Genomic DNA, 19,721 nt, shown 5'->3' on the forward strand with positions numbered 1-19,721 from the left:
TGGCGGCTTCTAACTGGGAGGAGAGGCCCCGGGAGACTAGCTGGGTTTGCAAAGGTAGTCCTCAGGCCTGTCTCGGCCAATGCCTGTCCCCAGGCACCTGCCTCTCCCTCATCTATTGCCCCCTCCTCCCACACACACATCTCCATTTGTGAAGAAAAGATAATTTGCTGAGAATCAGGCAAGGCTGGGCATACCCACAGCATATGAGTGTGGGCCTTGAACTCCAGCTCAGATAGGGGAGGAGGGTGTAGCAGGGCTAAGGGGCTGAGCTGAAGTCTTGGCTGGCTTGGGTGCCCTGTTGACAATGGGGATGTGAAAGATGGAGCTCAAATTAGAACATGGATGAATTTTAACTTACAGTCTCTGGTTGGACTTCAGAGGGGAATGGAGCCCTCAGGTATTGGATGCACGATTTGTGGCCATTTGTATTGTTCTAGGGAAACTGACAGCTCTCATTAGGTACATAGAGTTTGAGACTTTCTAGGTTATTGGGACTCACTTTGGAAACACGGGAGGGCTGGCAGGAAAGAGAGCTAGTTGGGGCCCAAAGGGGCCTGGGAGGACTTAAGTACAGCGGCGAGAACTGGACTTGGGATCCATCTGGAAGGCTCGGCAATGATGAGCTCTAGGCCGCTCACGGCTGAAGGATGCGCTGGGTGTTGAGGCCTCCATCTCACCGTCTGGAAAATGGTCAGGACTCTCTCCAGCCTCGCCTCGCCTCGCCTCGCCTCGCCAGCTCAGGGCTGCTATGAGCATCCGCCAAGAGGCAACGCACGGCCCCCAGGACGCAGGGGGAATTGGCGTTAAACTTTGCAGGGCCGACGGGCGGGCAGCCAGAGGAGGAGGCGGGCACCCAGGGCGCGGCGGCCCCTCTCTCTCTCTCGCTGCCCGCCCGCCCCCTCCCTCCCTCCCAGCACTCGCTCCGCACAGACTCAGCCCCAGCCCCCTCCCTCCTCCCGCTCGCTCCTAGCTCTCTCGCTCGCTCGCTCGCTCGCTTGCCGGCTCCTCCTCACTCGCCCGCCCGCGCCCGGCGCAGCTCGGCCAGAGCGATCGCCGGGCTGAGCGCGTCTGCCCTGGGGCTCCAGCGGCTGCCCTGGCCCGCGGCCCCATCCCTCGCTCCCGCCTTCCTTACCTCGCTCGCTGCCTGCCTCCCTCCTTCCCTCCTTGCCCGGCTCCCGCGCCGTCCACCCACCCCGCAGCCCGCGGCTCCGCGACCCCCGCAGCCACGATGCCCGCGGCCCGGCCGCCTGCCGCGGGACTCGGCGGGATCTCGCTGCTCCTCGCTCTGCTCCTGGGGATCCTGGCGGCAGCTCTGGAGGGAGGTAAGCGCCCGGAGGGGCGGGGCGGGGGAGGGGGCAAAGTTGCAACGAGTGCGGGGCGGCTGGGGGTCGTGGTTGACCCGGGCCACTCCCGCACCACCTACTGGGACGGGAAGTGGGGTCGGCTGCCCAAATTCGGGGCTAGGAACCACATCCCCTTGGCTCTGGCTGATGGGAGTGTGGAGGCGGGGATGTGTCTGAAGGACTCGGGCGCTTCCCTGCTTTGGCTGCGGGCTCCCTTTCGGTCTTTCTGGCTGTGGGGCTGACTCCCCTTTGCAGCCCCAGAGAATCTCCTTGGAGTAGAGTAGCTTCCAAACCCCAGACCCCGGAGCTCTCTGCAACCGCACTCGAGGATGGGTGCCAGATAATTCTCACCCTTTCGGGGAGAGAACGAGAAGGGGAACAGCTGACCCGCCCTGCAACTGAGGACTAGACTCAAACAGTGCGTCTGGGGGGCGTCATAGTGCTGCTCCCTCCCACTCTAGGGCACCTTGCCTTGTTAGGCTGCCCAAGGGACCGGGTTTCAGAACCGATCCCAACCAAGTGTCTAGAAGCCGAACTTGGGTGTGGCTTTCGTCTGGGAGGCCAGTTGAGGGGGCTCACGGTTCTCAGAACTTGACAGGGGTGGAGTGGGTGGGGTGGGGAAGAGGAGATGTTAGGTCACAGTCAGAAACCTGAGTGGACTCCCCACTTCTGCCGCCAACGCAGAACCTAGCGTCTTTTAACAATATTATGAATGGGGGGTGCTAGTTTCACCCACCACGTGCTTGCCGGTTGGGAAGGGGGATGCAAGTTTAGCGGAGGATGGTGGCTCCTTCTTCCCAGACTTGCAGCCTCACCCTCTCTTCCACCCCGCTGAGGTCCCCCAGGAAAAGTTGAGGAGGGGGTTAAAATGTAGGAGGAATGCATCACCTAACTCACCCAAAGCTAGCACCATGAGCTTCGAGGGTTTGTTCAGGCCACTAGAGACCCAAGAGTAAAGGAGAACGCTCGCCTTCCGAAAGGTCCAACTGCCTCCTCCAGAATCCCACTCCTCACCTGGAAAGAAAACAGGCAGTTGCAGGGGCTGCCCAGGCTGAAGACAGTCGGAGGGTGCACACTCTGTCCATCTGGAGCCTGTCTCTAATTTGAACCGTCCTGACCCAGAGTTAGGGGACAGGCGCGATGCCCCTTCTCCCTGGGGAGTTTTGGACCCCTGGCTCGGCCACCTGCTTTCAGCACCAAAGGCCACGGACAGCTCTCAGCTTCGTGGGTCCTAGATCTGGGTCCCTCTCAACTCTTCCTCCACAGCCTGGAGTGCCCTCCGCAGCATAAATCAGGCATTTTATCCCCCACCCCTTTCTCTTCAAACGTGGAGCCCGGAATGCAGAGCGAAGGAAATAATTCATCACCTTTTGTTTAACAAAGCATATCATTAAAGAACCCCCACTTATGAGGCAATAATATTCACAATTTACACCAGGTCTAGACAGTTTCTCTGGGAAAGATGGGGGAAGAGAGTTAATTTAAATACATCATTTCCACCACAGCATGCCCTTTCTTAATTAGCTGTCTCTTTCCAACAATGGCTTGGTGGCCTTGAACAGACTCCAGATCTCCCTCCCTCATCACTACCCTTTTGAATCTGTGTTGTGACTAACACACACAAAAAGAACCTAAAGCTATCCAGTGGCTTGCTGGCTTTTCTAAAGTGATTCTAACCTCCGATGACCACACTCTCCAACACACCACACTCCGGGAAAAACATCTTAATGGTACATATTGAACTGTCATCCAAGACGAGGATTTCGTGTCCTGCTTTCTTCATTGGCTTCAAACAAAATGCATATGTGTTTTAATTTTTAAGACATTTTTATATTGTTTTTCTAATGTCTCCACGCTATGGCTAGCCAGCATTTATTTTTAATTAATTTCAGATCATCGCCGAATTAAAGTCAACCGATGTATTACTTCAGAAGGCTCATTAATAACCGTGTTGTTCTGACTCTGAGACTGAGTCGTCAGGAGGGAATGAGGGTAGCCAATGAGTAATGCCAATTCTGATGGTGCTTTTGGAAACAATTGACCTTCCACAATAAATTCCTTTTTTAACATGGAGCTCAACTTCCGCTAATGTCAGAGAACTGTTCCTCTAATTCTGTATTGTAAACTAGTCCTTCTGTTTGCTGTGCAGTGAGGGAATTTGTAAATACTTGAAAGGGACTTGTTGCTACATTCTTATGCAGGTCACGTGACTCTCTGGGCCATTTTGCTGTAAGGCATGAATAAGTATAAAGTGTAACTTGTTTTTGAAGAGGCTTCTTATTGTCTGAGATATGCACATGGGGAATAATTGTAACTACGTGCTAAGACTGCAGAGCCCGAGTGTAATTTCTTTTCTTTTTCTCTTGAATTAATAAAGCGAATTGAGTAGTGCTCGATACAACTCAGATTTGCTGCTTCCTCTAGTCTCTAATGTGTGTTGTTGTTAGATTCACTTAAAGATCATTTTCATTATGGATCGGCATCCTTTTCCATGGAGTTTTGGCTACCTCTGCCAGGGGCCACCTAATCCAAGCTCGAAGGATTCTTCTTGTGTTCATGTGGCTCAGTTAGACATTAGGAAAATAATGTTGTATTCCTACCTTCTCTCTTCCAAGGAACAAGGATGTTTCTTCATCACAGTGGCTTGTTTTCTGATTTTGCTCACCAGTTCATTTTTGTTATTCAAAAAGCTATCCAAGGGGCTCAATTTATGGGTCCTGATATTTGTTCCACAATTTTTGCAACACACCAGTGGGACAGATCTCCACTAGGGGTGCTCAAAGCTATAGTTGGTGATGGAGAGCGGAAGAGGCAGTTCTGACCTTTGGAACCACAGGGTGCGTGCAATTCCAAAGGTCACCAGAATGGGTCTCTCATCAGCTTGGGGATGGTCGCACCATTACCTCCATCCTCTCTTTTTCTGCTTACTGCAATTGAGGCTTGTTTCTCAGAGACAAATCATTGATGACACTTGACATGTGCAGTGAAAAAGAGGAAGGAAAGGTGGAAAGAGGGCAGGAGAATGCTCCAAGGAAAGCATCATTGGAATACAGAGTCTGACTGCCCTTTTTATACCAGTTTGTGATTTCTTTCATGGAGCCAAACTGCAAACACCAAAGAGATCATGGCAATGCTTTTCTGGGGAGTTTGGCAGAGCTGGGTGCTGGACTTAGAGTTACAGGATTCTGGTCAAGTATTGTGGTTTTGGAAAGGCAGTGATCTCAGTCTGGGTCCAGCTTTATTGTTTATAAACTATCAGGACTATCTTCTCTGAGTCTCCATTTCACTACCTATAGAATGAGGGTGGAGGTTATTGATGGTCCCAGCTTGGAAGGAAGAGTGCAATGATTACATAACACTTACTTGTAAAGCACCAGGCACTTAGTAGATGCTCAGGTAATGTTTACTCCCTTTTCTTCCCTGCTTTCCAAAGAGCAAATCACTCCTATTTGTAGGGGCCAAGAAAGCAAATCTCTGAAGTGAAGAAGACATTGCCATAAGTATCAAGATGTTTTAGGCAAGAGTAGAAGGAGTAGAAGTAGAATAAATGAGTAGCTCCAGTTACCTATCTGCCTGTGGCAGGTGAGAATTTTCTATTACCTGGTGCAGAATCTGTTCCTTTCTAAACTCTCATACTGTATTTTTTAAACCTCAATATTAACATCAGGAAGCAGAGTTCATGGTACCAGAGATGTAGGTTGGCAGGTTAATGGTTGGCAAGAAGACATAAGAAGAGAGTCTTCTGGAAGAGACATCTGCTCATTCATTCATTTATTTAACATTTACTGAGTACTTTCTATGCACGCAGCAGGCCCCACATTGGGTGATGGAGACACAGAGTAATATAATGAAGTCCCTGTTCCAGTAATGGCAGCCTAGCAAGAGGGAACTGCAGGTAAACCACCAGTGTCCATGATATGTGACATGTGCTTGGGAGGAAGTAGCAAAGTACTATGGAATCCCATAGGTGGATGTGTTAATTCTGGCCAGAGGACCAGAGGTGGTCAGTGAAGGCTTCCTTGAGTAGGTAGTATTTGAGCTGGCCTTGAGGGGATGTGACAAGGACCAGCAAGCAGAGGGAAAATTTCTACAGTAGAGTAGTGAAGATCCTGAAGTAAGAAGGCTTCCCTTTCAGAACACATCACTCACCCATGGAATTGGAGAGAGGGCAACAGGAGTGCGTGGGAGGGGAGGCAGGCAGGCACGCATGCTCACATGTGGAAAAGATCATCGGACCTGCCCATTCTCCTTGTGCTCCCCTGGACTTCGTGGGCTCAGAGCTGGAACAAAGGCCTGTGAGTTGCGGTGTTCACTCTCGTCCACTAGAGGTTGTGATGACACCGAAGGAATCCTCTCCATGGACAGCCAGGCCCAGCAGATGAGGACAGTCAGCAGAGCACAGCCCTGAGTAAACACTGCTTTCCTAGATTTGCATATTTGTATAAACCTGTGGTTACTGCAGTTCTTCAGAAGCAGGGCTGCTTTTAGGGGAGGATATAAAGATGATGAGTTCGGAGGGGGTTGGTGGACCCGCATGACATAATTTACAGTTGACCCTTGAATGGGTTAGGGACATGAACATCCCCATCCCTCCAACAGTCAAAAATCCACATATAACTTCTGACACACCCAAAACATAACTGCTAACAGCCTACTGTTGACCAGAAGCTTTATCAATAACATGAACAGTTAATTAACACATTTCGTACATTATATATACATATATTGTATTCTTACAATAAAAGACACTAGAGAAGAGAAAATACTATTAAGAAAATCATAAGGAAGAGAAAATGCATTTACAGTACTGTACATATTTATTGACAAAAATCCATGGATAAGTGGACCCGTGTAGTCAAACTTCAAAGAGGTAGATACTGGCGTGGAAGGCTAAAGACCCCAAACACCCTCATATGTTTCTTCCTGGGCTTGTTATGAAAATGTGACAAGATATAACACTTACTATTTGCCATTTAGCGTGGGCCTATTCTGTGCCAGAGGATTTGATCCTTACCCAACTCTATCATGTGAAATCATTAACTGGATAGTACAGATGAGGAAGCGGAGTCTTAGAAAGGTGCAGGCACCTGCTCAAGGTGCCGTGAGTGATGGAGTCGGGATTCAAACCCACGACTGTTTGATTGCAAAGTCCAGGCTTGTTTTAGATGCTAAGGCATGAGGCTATAGGTATCACATAGCAATGGCCAAATGGAGAGCTGATACAAGCCCAGAAATCAAGGCGGTTTGACTGGACTGTGGGAGGGGAAATGTTTGCTCACCCCGTGGCAAACGCCAGGTGTCTCAAGTCAGCTCACCAAGAGGAGAAACAGTTCATCCCAACTTTCCATGCCCACTCTGATGACTTCTAGGTGAAGTGTCCTTCTTTTCTTATTCATGCTGTTCTTTTAGCCTATATTGTCATCCTAGGAGATTGTATAGCTGAAGGAGTTCAGAGAGGAATAGATTAAATTCCCAGCTGGCTGATTTTAGCAGCATGGTCTTGAGCTATGTGCTTTAGTTCTCTGGACCTAAAATGTAAAATGGGAGGGTTACGTCTCCCTTGCAAGATTGTTAAGAGTGTAGATAGGTGTAGCCCATAGCAAACATGCAATAAAAATTTGCCATTATTGCTATTACTCATCTGGTGAACTTCTATTCACCCTTCAAAACCCAGGCCCTAACTGTCTTTTTCTGTGAGAACTTCTCTTGCCTCTCTCCTCTCAATGCCAGTTATAAATTACCCTCTGGGCCCCCAATCACATCCTTCTATTTTGGATAACTTATGCACTTAAAATATATGAGTTACCAGTTTACATGCCTCCCTCCCAGTAGATGATAAACTCTTTGAGAATCTCAGCTGAATCTTAATTATTGACATCTCTTTTAGCCTTTATCTACCCCAGTGTAAGTGCTCAACCCATTTGTAAAAACGATGTTAAATTACCTTCCACCTTAATTTTAGTTGTGAGGTGGTGTAATATAAGTCCTAAGACCTGAATTTAATTTCCAATTCTTTTCCTACATCTTTGTGGTCTTAGGCAGCCTGTATGAGCCCCAGTTTCTCATCTGAAAAATAGGAATAATAATAGTGTTCCTATTAGGAAGATCGATGAGATAACAGATGTGAAAAATACAAAAAGGAGAAAGAGAAAGAAAAATTAGATGAAGAAGAAGAGAAATACACTTTGTAAGGCAAAAAAAAAAAAACACCTTTGTGCAACAAAGCCACAGACGGGCCACTTAATGGGTTCTTGCTGAAGCCATCTTTCTTTCCAAAGGGAATATTGGCTGCAATTATTTTACCCTGTGGCTTAGCTCATTTCAAAAGAAACTTTCTGGACATAAATCTGGTTGTTGTAGAATTTACCTTCTCTTGGGTCTCTGGCAGCTGCAAATACTACAAATGCCCAACTGAAAACTGGGAAAACATAGCAAAGTGAATAAAAACCCAGGCTTTCAAGTCAGAACAACCTGAGTTTAAATCTGATGCTTTCTGTTAGATGTGTAACCTTGGACAAGCCTCTTTGTCACCCCAAGTTGGCATTGAATCTTGCAGAAGGATGATGGTCTATGCTCTTTCTACTCCCCAGGGATCATGAAATTGGATTTGAGAGCCTGTTGGCATAAACGTGCTCTGCAAAAAAAAAAAAAAATTTAACTAGGTACCCTTTCTGGTGTCTGTAATATTTTCAGATTGTACCAGTTCTTCATATGTCCCTGTCCTTTCCCTGATAATTTTATTTTATTGAAAAAAGAGACCCAAAGACAGGAAAGGACTTACTCAAAGTCCTACTACAAATGAGTGGCAGAACCAGGACTCAAATCCCTGACTCCTGTCTTCTGACTCCCATTCTAAAATGACTTCTGCCCTCTTTTAAGAATGATGGAATCCCTGCTTTCCTCAAGTATATGTTTTGAGGCCCAAGGAGATTGGGTCTCCATTAACTCAATGACATCCATTACCCAAGTTAGGTACATACATTATGTGGCCATGGCAGAATGACTACATAAAAGAAGCTTTAGTAGAAGCTGAAATCAAGCCATAGCTCCCTCTCCTGCTGACTTGATGCCTGAATCTTCAAGGCCAGTGGACTAGCTTGCACCTGGGAATTGTGCCATCCAAGCAGATGGCTCAAGTCAAGCAAGCAAAAGTTGACCGTGGAGGCTCGGAGAGGCACAGGTCCGAGGCCAGGTGCCCCTCCTGTGCTTCCTTGCTCTCACCATGGGTCATGGAGAGCAGCCGATTGAGAAACCCAGCAGGAGTGTGGGGTGTGAGAGCCAGAAGAGGATCACGTGAGGCATGGATGATGTGCTCAGGGCCAGCCTTGGGCAGTAGCTGGACATCAGTGATAATCCAGGGGCCAAAGGTTAGAGCAAAGTAAGTGAGTACAGTCTAATATGGGGTCTGGAGATTGGGACAAGTCTTAGAGGGAAGCAGGCTGGGTAGGAGCCTCTGGGTGACAGTTTCCATGTCTGGTCTCACCCCTTCCCAATCTGAAGGTGGGCACATGCCAAAGCTTAGCATCGTAAATCGGTGAGTTCAGGATGCCAAAATGGCATTCAGCTTGCAGGCTCCCCTGGAGGCATGGGTTCGAATCCCACTCCTGACAGCAACCTTACTTTGGAGCTCCAGTGGCATAATCGGTTAGCATGCAGTACTTATACAGGATGCCAAAATGGAACATTGATCCAGGACTAAGAACCTAGCTGGGCAAGCAGTGTAGCATAATAAAGAATGCAGATGCTGGAGTCAGAGAGATCAGTTCCAACCTAAGTTGTGATCTCGGGCAAGTCACTTAACTCTGAGATGGTGGGGTTGGGGTTGGCTCAAATATTGAGCCAGGGATATTCCGGGAAGTGCCTCCTCTCTCCATTTCTCTTTCATGGCATCTATTGCTCTCTGTCATCTATTGCTTCTGGCTCTCTCTCCGTTGCCTGCCTGCTTCTGCTCACTCGCCAGAGATCTGCCTCATCGCCATTACACGTGGGCCATTATGGCTTGTCCAGCTCAAACTCTGCATGTGGAATGTCTAACATGGTAGCCACTGGTCACATGTGCCTATTCAATTTTAAATCTGAATTAATTAAAATTAAATTAGAATTAGAGTTCTTCAGTCCCACTAACCACATTTCAAGTATGCAGTAGCCATGTGTGGCTAATGGCTTCCATCTTCTTATGGACAGAAAGTTCTGTTGGACAACACGGCTCTAGATGGTAGCAGTCCAGACATACCATCTAACACTTGGCCTCTTCGTGTTTTCTGGTTCCTATTCCTAAAAGGAATATGGCTGATCCTGCTCAGGTAGTAGGTTGGCTGTTCATGTTTAATCCAGTCATCTGTAACTGGTGTGGTAAGCAGGGCATGGGGCATCACACAGCGCCACTCAGGTCTATGCTTTGGGCTGAGTAATCACAGCTAATGACATTTCACACACTTGCTCTGCTGGCCTTGATAGTTGCTTCCTCAACTCTTTTAATTTGCTAGAATGTGGCTCTGGAACTCTTTTGCCAGTACATCCATATTCATCAAGCTACGGCCTCACTGATACACATATCGAAGAGAGCTGAGAAGAATCACAATGTGTCGTCACTGTCTATTGACTTTGTCTCCCTCCCTCACAGGAGAGTGAGATATTTGGGGTCAAGAGTTGGCTCTTATTATGACTATTCTCCGCTGTTTTGTTGAATGGATGAGATGCATGCTAGCACATTGCAGGTGTCCAGTCATGGGATACACGAATGAATGAATGAATCACTCAAATTTAGGGGAACATAGGACATAAAAGCATTTGCAGAAAATGCACAATCTTCACGTCATTTGGGTAAACTCGACTTAGGAAAAAATAATTTGGGGTCCGAGTATATGAGAGGGGTCCTCAGAAACTGGTGTATTTAGGCATTTAAAGGTGATCCATTCTTTCTATAAAATAGGCTTGGTTAGAGAGTGAAGAGAAACTTCAAGATAGAGTCTCAGGAGCCCTCCCCTTCTTTGTAAAAGGTTAATCAGGAATGACAACAATGCTTTTCGGAGCAATAATGGAGATCAATGACAAAACAGGATGTGCTTTTTGAAACATGTGGTTCTAGGCATGATTTTAATAACACAGCTATTATATAATATTGTGGTTTCTTTAAAGTTTTATTATTATGGAAACATGGGGAGGAGGTGTATAAGAATGTACTCAGGGTAAACTTGCTGAGAGTGGTAGACTCGGCACTGGATTAGGACTGAGATCTGCCTGAATGTAGATCCCAACTCTGCCATTTATATGTCATATGATGCTGGAGGAAGTCACCTAATCAGCTCAAGCCTCAGTTTCCATTCACAAAATGAGAATATGTTGCTTCCTCTGCCTCAATCTACAGGGTAGATTAAGAATGCAAATGCATATGGCTGCCTTCACTCCCAGCTCCTGGAGGAACTGTTCATACTGCAATGTATACGAATGGTACCCTCTGAAGTTAAGCAGTACACAACCTGTGCAGCTGTATGGAGTAGCCCTGAATGGGAAGTGTACCACTCAACTGATCAGCCCTCCACCTCGATGCCCCCTTTTAAAGCAGGCTTATCAAGCTGTAAAGCTAATTTGAGGCCAACTACCTTGGAAATTAATGCAAAATATGTGGAATCAGGCCTCATTTTCCAGGGCTTCGGGAAGGAAAATTTGCCTAACTTATAGCATAAATAAAAAATGATGTGCTTAGGCTAATTTGCATACTTTTCCTTCAATTGGGGTTTGAAACAACATTTTGTTGTTATTGTTAAGGAAAGCCTCAGCCTCTCTTGCTAATCCAAATGTGTTAGATTAGGCAAGTTACTTAATCTCTCCAGGCCTCAAATTCCTCAACTGTGAAATGAGAATGAGAAATGGACCCACATCATAGGACTGTAGCGAGGAGTCATGAGTTGATGCTGTAAAATTCATAGAATAGTGGTTGGTACATAGTAGGAGCTCAGTAATTATAGTAACATATGTAATATATGATAACATGTATTGTACTGTCATTATTCATTAAGCATGTACCTAGTCCTACGCTTGCTATCACAGAAAAGTAAAAAGGATGCAATATCACTGTGTACCCAGCCCAAGACCTAGATGCATGCTAGCACATAGCAGGTGTCCAGTCATGGGATACATGAACAAATGGATTATAATCATCATAAATCACTTTCCCACAGATGCAAGTGTTTGAAAGTCTTTCTTCCCTTCTAGATTCTGAGGTCCTCTCAGGCAGGGAATATGTTTCATTTCGCTCTCAACTCCCACCACCTAACAGTACATCTCCCAGACAACAGAAGTTCAATAAATGCAGAGTTGTTGAATGAATGAATGAATGAATGCTGAAGTGTAATTATTCTTAATTAGTGTGCAGGAAATGTTTTTGTTAGTAGCATGGTTGTCTTCCTCACAGACTAAGAACTCCACTGTCTGTGTCACCAACATCTACCTCGGAGCACAGCACGTCAGGTAGTCAGCAGGTGCTCATTGGCATATGGCCACAGCCAAGAGTTCAGAATTTAGGGTCACAGAGACCCAAGTCTGAATCCCAGCCTTATCACTTACAAGCTGCATAACCTCAGGCAAGTCGTTAGTGCTTTATGGAAAAACTATGGGCAGGGAAAAATGACAGCACCTTTTTCATCTAGTTGATATGAGACGCAAATAAGGAATTTTCCATCAAGAGCTTAACACAGTACCTGACACAAATTAGATACTCAATATAGATACTACTATGAATAAATGAATGAATGACCTTTCCCAAGAGTCTTGATAGAGGAAGAGGGACTTAGTGTATAATAACCAGCTGGAACAGAGTTCACAATTGCAGGAGCCCCACAGATAAAATGTTCTGTGTGGGAGGAGCATTGATTTTACAGCAACCACATCTAAACTCTACTTCCCAGTTTAAAGTGTTTTATTATCTTGGTTAGTAAAACTGAGGTTCCAAGAAGGCAAGGGTTCAGATGGGTGAATCCATCACTCACTGGCTGGTGTTTTATCGCCAACGTCCATCTTGGATCATCTGCAAAATCCCAGACAAGGAACCCCGTGGGTGCTGTCAAGAGCTTCCAGAAGGCAACGTCTGGGTCTTATCTGTCTATCTCTCCACTATGCCTTTTCCCTATTTCCAAAGAAAGTAGACCTCTGGAAAGGCTGAGAAGGAAATAAACTTGTATAATGCATGAGAATCCCTGCTGAGGCTTCATTTATAGAATCTCCCTTAATTATTAGCCGAATTTCAAAGGTGAATTATAGCCATTTGATTATAGATAAGGAAGCTGAGGCTCAAATGGCTAAACAGTAGTGGATTAGCTTTCTTTCTTCCTTCCTTCCTTCCTGTCTCTCTCTCTCTCTCTCTCTCTCTCTCTCTCTCTCTCTCTCTCTCTCTCTCTCTCTCTCTCTCTCTCTCTCTCTCTTTCTTTCTTTCTCTCTCTCTCTCTTCTTTCTCTTTCTTTCTTTCTCTCTCTCTTTCTTTCTTTCTTTCTTTCTTTCTTTCTTTCTTTTCTTTCTTTCTTTCTTTCTTTCTCTCTCTCTCTCTCTTCTCTCCTCTTTCTTCTCTCTCTCTTTCTTTCTTTCTTTCTTTCTTTCTTTCTTTCTTTCTTTCTTTCTTTCTTTCTTTCTTTCTTTCTTTCTTTCTTTCTTCCTTCCTTTCTTCCTTTCTTCCTTTCTTTCATCATTCATTCAAGATCTGCTTTTTCTTCCTTCAAGACTTTCTATTCTGTACCAAGTACTTGGTAGGAGCTAGATATACAGAGATGAATAATATATATCTTTGCCCTCAAAGAACTTAAAATCTAACCATTCTTTGAACTCAGGTATGGCTCAAAAGTGCAAGTTCTTTCTTCTCTCCTCTCCTCTCTCTCTCATGTTGCCCTAATGACTTCAGGCAGGGAGCTGCCCTCTTCAAGAGACCAGGGCTGGGAGTGGTGGATTGTCAGGGCCATTGCCTGTAGTCCTGGTTGGTATCTACATAAAGTAAACTGGTTTGGTCTTACCTACCCTCGATTCTAGAAAAAAAATTAATCAATGCTCTTTAATAGGCCAAATAAAGGCATCACTTTAAAAGAAACTTTAATAAACATTCCAGACTTCACAGAGACAGATGAGAGAACTTCAACAGGGTCTGCTGAGAGTGATGTTACTGACTTCATCTGCAGTGGTCCCCAACCTTTTTGGCACCAGTGACCGGTGCTCCTATGAGAATCTAATGCCTGATGATCTGAGGTGGAGCTGAGGCGGTGATGCTAGTACTGGGGAGCAGCTGCAAATACAGATGAAGCTTTGCTGGCTTGCCAGGGCCTCTCACCTCCTGCTGTGCAGCCTGGTTTCTAACAGGCCACCAACTGGTACAGGTCTGCAGCCCAGGGGTTTGGGAACCCTGATTCATGGCAACGATATGTTAGTGTTTTATCCTCTTGTGCATGTGGGAAAATACATTTTGAGCAGAATTGCATGGGATTATATAGATGTACCTGAATGTATATACATAATTAATATGCCTGCTATTTCCATCAAGCATAAGCTAGGACAACCAGCTAATGACATTTGGCCAGAAATAAATTAGTTCTTTTGGGTCCTGGGGTAGTTTTATTCTAAGTAGTTATAAAAATAGTCATTAACTTGGGCCTAGTATGTGACAAAGGGTACCTACCCATTATTGTATTAGACTGTCTCAAACAACTTTGAGAGATTAGCGATATGGAAAATTAATCCTATTTTTCATAAAAAGAAACTGAGGGTGAGAGGGACTGTGATGAAACAGTTCCTTGGCCTTGATTTTTCCTGACATTGACATTTTTTGAAGAATATTGGCCCATTATTTTGTCGAATCACCCTCAATTTGGGCATATGCACTTTGAATTCTTACAAAATGTCACCATGCCATCCATATAGGTCTGTAACTTGCTTTTCTCCTTCTCGAGCCTTTTTCCTATAATTGGAACAAGGCCCAGAACTTTCCCAAGTCAGGTTCTCTTCACTGGCTCCTTCCCTCCCCAGTCTCCAATACCCTGTCCCTCTTCTGGGATCCCTTCCCGGATGCCTTCTCAACCTCTCTCCCCTCCTGTCCCTTGCCATGCTTCTATGGCCCCAGGCTGGCTTCTCTGCTGTGCTAACGAAGCTGCACTATTCTTAGGTCTTCTTTATGCATCTGTGTTTCCCACTAGGCTACGGAAATTCACTGATTCAACCACAAACAGCAAATATTTAATGAGTGTCTGCTGTGTCGTCTGGTCCAGGCATAGGAACAAAACCCAACAGGGCCAGCCTTCAAGGAACTTACACTCTCTGTGATCTTTCATTTATTCACCGATTCAGCACACTCATTCATTCATTTATTCAACAAATATTCATTAATAGTCCACGTGCTGGGCTGTATGCCTGCAGCATGCTGGTCACTCAATATTTGCATATGGGATGGACCACCTTTGCTATGAGAGAGAAAAGATTAGGCTGGTTAATCTCACATAGTAACAAAGAATTTCCAAAGAACTTCAGACATTCTCATGGGCCCTGTATACATGAAGGAATTGAAAAGAGTGCTGGCGTCTCTGAGAGCATCTCTCACTGCAAAGAATGTGAGCTGAGGGGGATTCCTTACACTGTCCATGGGGGGTCAGCCAGATCCAGGCACCTTGGTTCAACTTAATATAACTCCTTGCCATGGACTTCCAGAAATACCAGCTGACTGAGATTCAGAAATCTGCATCCTGGAGCTGACACAGCTGCCAGAGGTGTACTTTCTGACCTTGGGCCCACCTCTGTCTCTTTCTGGGCCTCAGATTCTCTCTCTCTAAATGTAGTGGCTTGGGCTGAATCAGTATTTTCCAAAATGCACTGTGAGTTAAAATCTCATGGGGAGCTTTAAAGACACAAACACTGAAGGTAAACCCCTGCCTACTGCCTAGGAAGCTCCACATACGCTTCCCCAGAGATTTCTAATGTTTCAGTAAACTGTGCCTGGATTATTTGACCCCCAAACCATGACCTTTTATAATTCCTTCATTCATGATAATTATGCTAACCATTTACATGCCAGGCACATGCTGAGCTCTTTACTCACATGATCTCATTTAAGCCACATAATAGTCCATCTGGATAGAGATGATTATCTCCATTTTACAGCAGTAGCCACTGAGGCTTGGAGAGATATGGTGACTTGCTCAAGGTCACAAGGCTCAAGATAGACCCAGCGGTGGGTTTTTTACCCGAGTCTGAGTGACTTGAAAAGAATTTGCTGCCTCTCTGTGGTTTGGGTGGGGGTGCTTGTATACTCACCGTGTTTCCAACCAGGTCTCCCAGCAACTCTCTTCCCTGAAAACCTAGTTAACTCTTTTAATGAACCAAATAAATGTGTCCCGTGAAGTGTGTGATAGATCACGCTCAGCGTTCCACGAACCAGGCACAGGTTGGCCATGCACCGGGGCGGCCTCTCTGACATGAATGATTGCTGCCATCAGCCCTCTTTCTGCTCCTGTGCTTGCAGGGGACAAGCTGAGCCAGGGATGTGTTAGTACTCAGGTTTCAAGTCTTGACTTGGCCAAAGATAAGTCGTCAGAGTTTGGGGCATTCAAAGACCTAACAAAAAGTCATTGTGCCCAGAATATCAAAAACAGGAAGAAGTAGGCAAAATGAGCGAAGAGGTGGATGAGGCCAGATTCTATAGGGCAGGGAGGCTGCCAGAGGGGTTGAGTTTATTATCAGGTACTTTGAAGTCACATAAGTGGGGGAGTGGCCTGTTCTGGTTTGATGACATTGTCTATGAAACAGAGGAGGATTATTTAGGAGGCTGTGGCAGACAGAACTTGAAGGAGTTAATCCCATCCCCTAACACACTCCCGTGAGACAGGCTTGCCTGTCTCTTGCCTCCCAGCTAATGTCTGGAACCACTGAATCCCAGTCTGCCCCACCCACCACTCCTGGCACAATCTCTCCCCATCTGCATGGGATGGAGGTGGAGGCTCTGAGCCTGCTCAAAAGTCCATAGCATTCGGCTATGTTTAAAACCCCCAACTCATCTACCGACTTGTCCCCTCAAACCTGACCTGTGCTTTGAAAGACTTTCTTTGTCCTCCCTTCATAGCTAGAACACAGAGAAAATGGCAGAGAGGAGAGGTAAAGAATATAAATTTAGACAAACTATGATTAAATCCACCCTTCCCCTCCTCCCAAACTTGATCAGACTGTACCAAATTGATCTTATATATATTATCACTGACTCTCTGTTTAATGTAGGCCTGACCTTGCTGGGTAAATGAAACGACATTTATAATACAGCTTAAATATAAAAATGTGCTTGGGGCAGAAATTAGACATACCATGCCTTCTTCAGCAAAAGACATTTTTACAAATGCATGAGCACCTGAACCAATTTGGAGGCCCTGTCATTTTGATTTAGAGCCGGGGAAGTGGGGCTGATCCCTAAAGAGGAAAAACAATTACCTGGTGAGAAAGATTTTTAAATTCTGGTTCTTATCACCGAAGTGCCTTGGACTCAAAAGTATCATGTAGAGAAGAGGGTTGACTCGTGAGTGAGACCCTTCTTCACCTGCATAACTCAGAAGTCCCGTATGACTTCCACATGCTCACTCTTCCAGGCAGTCTTCCTTGTACCTCTAAACTGAGTTACAAACATCTCGTTGGAGGATTCACATCCACTTTGTTTCTGTTAGCTAATGCTGCATAACAAATCACCCCAAACTTAGTGGCTTAAAATAACAATCATCTATTTATTATCTCACATGATTCTGTGGTTTGTGTGGGCTCAGCTTGGAGATCCTTCTGTTTCATGTGGTGTTGGACAGCGGCACAGTCATTGGGTAGTTAGACTGGGCTGGAAGGCGCATAGTTCACCCGTATATCTGCCAGGTTGAGATGCTTGTCATCCAAGCATCTCGGTTTTCCTTCACATGGCCTTTCCGTGTGTCTTAGGATTCTCCAAGCATGGCAACTGGATTCTAAGAGGCAAAAGCTAGAGATCTTTTAAGGGCCAGCTTCAGAAGTTACATACCGCACTCTGTTGGTCAAAACAAGTCACAAGGCCAGCTCAGATTCAAGGGGAGAAGAAATAGACCCTGCTCTTGATGCGGAGGAGTGGCAGAGACTTGCCAGCCATCTTTAAATCGATATGTCTCTCATACTGATTCATGCTCTAGAATTCATTGTGCTATTACCATGTGCTTGGCAGCTGCTATGTTAGGTACTCATCACTCTATATGCAGTTGTCGGTTTCTGCCTATGTCTCCTTGCGCAGAGGGTCCCTTGTCTAATTCATTACAGGTACAAAAGAAGTGCTGTAGGTTCAGGTTCAATAGAGAGATCACAGTCCTGGGTGTTACAAGTATGATTACAAGTATGATCATTCTTAACCCAGGATATTATTGTAAAATTGCAGGAATCTGAGGACCAACATTATATTCTTTAATAGTAGCAGCAGTAATAATAACAGTGGTCATAATGATGATTAATGATAGTACGTATTAATAGCAGTATAATTCCTACTGCCCTAGTACTAATAACTGTAACACTGCCTCACACTTAGGCAGCATTTGGCCATTTAAAAGCTTTTTTATTTCTTTTACCTTACCGCCTTATCCAATGATCTTGTGAAATGCCCCAGGATGACTTTTGTTATAATCCAAAGTTTATAAATGAAGAAACTGAGCCTGAGAAGGGATGAAACCTTATTATTGGTCAATCATAAAGGATATAATTTATCAAGAGCCTACTATGTGCCTGGCAAATTACATCAATGATTTAATGCCTTCTTGTAGCAATGGTGTGAGATAGATACTATTAATGCCACCATTATACAGATGAAGAAACCAAGGCTCAGAGATGAAGTTCTTTTCTTGTCGGTGTCATGGCTTGGATTTGCTTCTGGATCAGTCTAACTCATGAGTCAGTGACTCTTTCCACAATGCTACACTGACTTCCTCCCACACCATCATTTTCTAAATCACTTCGAAGCTGAGAAAATTCATGGAAAATAGTGTGCAAAATCAGAATGAGGGATTCTTCTACGAATAACTTCCACCAGCTTTAGAGCCTACCATTTGCAGTGCTTTTGACCTTGGAAGCTTTCAATCTTCACCTGCTTGGTTCTCGGTACCTGAGGCTACCAGGAAGTAAATTTCCAGGTAAGTGAGTTGCTGTATGTGTAAAGTTACATGAGGTTATTGAGATGTGCAGAGAAAGTTAATTCAAGGATTGAGTCACTTTGAAGTTGTAAATTAAGCACTTCATGGGAGCAAACATATATGTTTTTCAGCATCTATGATAAAACTCATCAGCTGGTATTTTTGCAAGTACTAAAAGGCAGGATATTGCAGGATTAGGCATGCTGATTTGAAATCAGGTCACCTGGGATCAGATCTCATCTCTGCCACTTATCAGCTATATAATCTCATACGAGTTATTTAACCTCTTTATGCCTCAGTTTCCTCATTTTTAAAAGAGATTTATAGTAGCATATATTTCACAGGGTTGTGGAGAGGATTAAGGAGGCTAATATATTTACTATATGGTCAGACTTGGTTCATGGGCTCATATTTGAACCATCATTGGGGCTGGAGTGATGTAGTACCTGCCTGGCTCACACATGGATTGAGAATGGAGGATGGGAATTTCCCAAAAGACAATCAAAATGCTGCCACCAAGAGAAAAGCCACAGAGAAGTCCAATATGTTAGGGAACCAAGGACTCCTTTTTTTTTCTACCATGTCTCTCAATTGATACCTGAAGGACTCAGGAAGGGACTAAGTATGTGCTAAAAATAAGATGACATGAGTGTGAATTAAGCAGATATGTTTCTTCACAGCAGGGTCTACAAAGTAGCTTGTGCCCAGACCCAACACTGCCATTCACCATTCTACCTTCTTCAGGAGACAGCAGGGAAAGTCTGCAGGGAAGATCCTGGGGCTTGGCAAGACAGAGACCTGTCCGTTTAGCAGCAAGTTGTCATCAGTTGTGAAACACTATTCTATAAATATGTAGGGTATCTGAGAATTAAGCACGTGCCAGGTGTCTCCAAGAGGCAAACATTTAAGCAAAAACCTCCTGTTCAATGAGAATAAAGAAAATGTACCATCAGCTAAGTCCCTTCCTTTCCCTGACCCTCAGTTTTTTCATCTGCAAAATGAGAAAGTGTACGAGATGATCTCTTGGGACTCTTCCAGTTCTTGTGCTCAAGAAATTGTGTCAAAATTTAAATGGCTTTAACAACAGCTTAAAAGTAAGGAGTCAGGGCACATCTACTAACTCAGGGAGTGATATTGGGCAAGTAACTTCATCCATTCATCTGTCTGTACATCTATCCATCTACCTAGCCATCCATCTGTCCATCCGTCCGTCCGTCCGTCCATCCATCCATCCATC

The 19,721-nt window shown here is 45.1% G+C and overlaps 1 protein-coding gene across 1 annotated transcript in view; it reads left to right on the plus strand.

The window, feature by feature from the left end:
• Positions 1 to 1,222: 1,222 nt before the first annotated feature.
• Positions 1,223 to 19,721, plus strand: part of SEZ6L (seizure related 6 homolog like) — a 177,081-nt gene continuing 158,582 nt past the window's right edge. The window contains 1 exon segment of the mRNA XM_039861831.1: positions 1,223 to 1,322. Coding sequence (XP_039717765.1) covers positions 1,229 to 1,322 — 94 coding nt within the window. The 5' untranslated portion in view covers positions 1,223 to 1,228.

This window comes from Pteropus medius, unplaced genomic scaffold (assembly GCF_902729225.1).
Source record: "Pteropus medius unplaced genomic scaffold, Ma_sr-lr_union100, whole genome shotgun sequence".
Classification (NCBI taxonomy): Eukaryota; Metazoa; Chordata; class Mammalia; order Chiroptera; family Pteropodidae; genus Pteropus; species Pteropus medius.